Source organism: Cyprinus carpio, chromosome B22 (genome assembly GCF_018340385.1).
Source record: "Cyprinus carpio isolate SPL01 chromosome B22, ASM1834038v1, whole genome shotgun sequence".
Lineage (NCBI taxonomy): Eukaryota > Metazoa > Chordata > Actinopteri > Cypriniformes > Cyprinidae > Cyprinus > Cyprinus carpio.
This window is the reverse complement of record NC_056618.1, coordinates 12,720,123-12,722,747: the sequence shown is the minus strand read 5'-3', so window position 1 is coordinate 12,722,747 and position 2,625 is coordinate 12,720,123. Positions and strand designations below refer to the sequence as shown.

General features: G+C 38.7%; 2 protein-coding genes across 2 annotated transcripts in view; one reads left to right on the top strand and one right to left on the bottom strand.

The window, feature by feature from the left end:
- The window catches only part of LOC109103223 (NLR family CARD domain-containing protein 3-like), a 1,793,396-nt gene that overhangs the window by 512,117 nt on the left and 1,278,654 nt on the right, over window positions 1-2,625 (top strand). The gene's annotated exons all lie outside the window — the stretch shown is intronic.
- The window catches only part of LOC109070511 (ribonuclease inhibitor-like), an 862,999-nt gene that overhangs the window by 80,020 nt on the left and 780,354 nt on the right, over window positions 1-2,625 (bottom strand). Inside the window, exon 11 of the mRNA XM_042748669.1 lies at window positions 136-309. Within this exon, the coding sequence (XP_042604603.1) occupies window positions 136-309 (174 nt within the window). The remainder of the gene's footprint in view (window positions 1-135; window positions 310-2,625) is intronic.

The window sequence follows — 2,625 nt, the reverse complement described above, 5'->3', positions numbered from 1 at the left end:
TTCATGCCATTTACATAAAGGAAACATTTTTTTTTTATTATTTCAGCAAACATCATTTGGGGTCTGAAAAGACCTTGAACAGCACATAAGAGTTAAACAAAGTGATTTTGATTCTTGTATGTGAATGTTACTGACCTCAATCTCTCCAGTTTACAGCGTGAATCCTTCAATACGTCACATAAGTGATTCACTCCTGTGTTTTTTATTTGATTCCAGCTCAGGTCCAGTTCTCTCAGGTGTGATGGGTTTGATTTCAGAGCTGAAGTCAGGATGAGACACTGTTTTTCTGTAATACTGCAGCTCCACAGACTGAAGACAGAAAGAGAAAACACAAATGAATCAGACACATTATGTTCATGTGTGAGTTATTCATCATGTGTTAACACCATGCAGTGCAATAATTAATAAAACATTGCCGAAAACCTTATATGACCACAAACAAAAACAGAAGAAAAAAGATTAACAAAGTAGATTAAGATATAGGACCAACTACAGAACTACTTAAAATAACATTAAATGTGAAAACTGAGTTTAAATGTGAGAAATCAAGAAAATTCTGTTTCTGAATTACAATTTACCTAAAGACATTTTAATTAACCCCCTTTTTTTTTTAATTGTCATTTATTATTTTACAGTATGTCTGAGGGAATACGAAAACAAAAAGTATGTCAGGATTTAATTTGGTCCATTAATGAACTGGATTGCTGTGATTTGTTATTCCTGTGATCACCATTCCTGGGGATCGCTTCCAGCGGAGTTTGCCAGCTGCGGGTGGCGGCGATCGTTGGCATATTGTTATCGGTGGCTGCGACCTGTCGTGGATCCGTCTGACTCTGGACGCCTGCTTTCTCGCTGCCGGACGGTGAGAATTTCTGAACGTGGCTGTGTGCTCGGGAATCTCCGCCCGCTTAGCCGGGCGTCACAAATAACTGAACCGTGTTTGTTTCGTATGGCATTGGTCAATACCAGATCAGTCACAAATAAGACTTTTATCCTAAATTACTTTTTTATGACGAATAATCTTGATTTTTTTTTATGTTGACTGAGACCTGGCTGAAACCCGGGGAAAATGGTGCTTTTACTGAGCTCCTCCCACCCGGTTGCTCTTTTTTTTAATACTCCGCAAGCTTCAGGTCGAGGTAGTGGTTTGGCTTCTCTTTTTAAGGACGATTATAGATGCAGATTATTACCTGCTTACTGTTACGCTAGTTTTGAGCTCCAATTGCTAGTGGTTGACCTGAATTCACCTGTTTTATTTGCTGTCATTTATCGTTCACCAAAACCCAACAAAGATTTTATCTGTGAGTTTTCAGTTTTTGGCTGATGTCGTTCCTAAATTTGATAAGCTCCTGATCTGTGGGGACTTCAATATTCATGTCTGTTGCCCCTTAAATGCTTTTGCTAATGATTTTAAAAATGTGTTAAACTCTTTTGGCCTTAACCAATGTGTAAACAGGCCAACACATAATCTAGGCCATACCTTGGATCTTATTGTTTCTCTTGGTCTTTCAGTTTCAGTCACAGAAATATTAGAATCAGGTTTTTCAGATCACTTTCCCATTAAATTTGAGATCACTGTTCCACAACCTCCTGAACTTGTACTTTCAGTTTCTAAGCGTCACTGTTTCACACCCTCTTCAGCTGTAGAGTTTGTTTCGATGTTCTTGGGCTCTCAGTTTTATGCCAAAAATGGTATGGTTCTTCCATTGTCCTCAGACAACATTCTTTCTGCTTTCTATTCAGAAACTGTAGAAATTCTAGACAAAGTTGCCCCTTACCGGCTTAAGTCTATTAAACCTAAATCGGACCCCTGGTTAAATGACAACACAAGAGCCAGAAGGCAACATTGCAGACAAGCTGAAAGGAAGTGGAAGAAGGACAAATTGCAAGTTTCTCTGGGAATGTTAAGGGATAGTCTTGAAGAGTATCAGAAGGCAAGTAAAGGTGGCAAAGATGGATTATCTCTCATCTGTCATAGTTAACAGCTGTCATGTACCTAAGGTCTTTTTTAACACTATAAGCTCTGTTTTAAATCCACGTACGTTAGCTTTGACAGAGGCTTCAACTAGTATGTGTGAGAAGTTTTTATGTTACTTCGTTGATAAAAAAACTAAATCTCCAAAATGCAAAATGCCAGTGTTGATCTTAGTGAGTTTGTACCTGCTGATCCTTTTTACTCCGCTGTCTTTGGGGAATTTAAATCTCTTTGTCGTTGCTCTCTCAGGTTGTACACCACATGAAACCTACCAATTGTAGTTTAGATATTGTTCCTGCTTGGATGCTCAAGGAAGTTTTTAGTACTCTTGGGCCGAGTTTACTCACGTTTTTAAATTTTCGTCTCAGTTCTGGCTCATTCCCGGATGCATTTAAACATGCGGTGGTCAGACCCTTGCTTAAAAAACCAAATCTTGATCCTAATGTTTTGTCGAATTTTAGACCAGTCTCACATCTGTCTTTCATTTCAAAGGTGTTAGAAAGGCTTGTTTTTAATCAGTTAGAAGCTTTTCTAAAACATAATTCTGTGTTTGAGAAGTTTCAATCTGGTTTTAGATCACGTCATAGTGTCACGAAGTGACTTTGAGGGCGGAACCAAAAGTGAGAGGAGAAGTTCCGCCCGGACCGAAA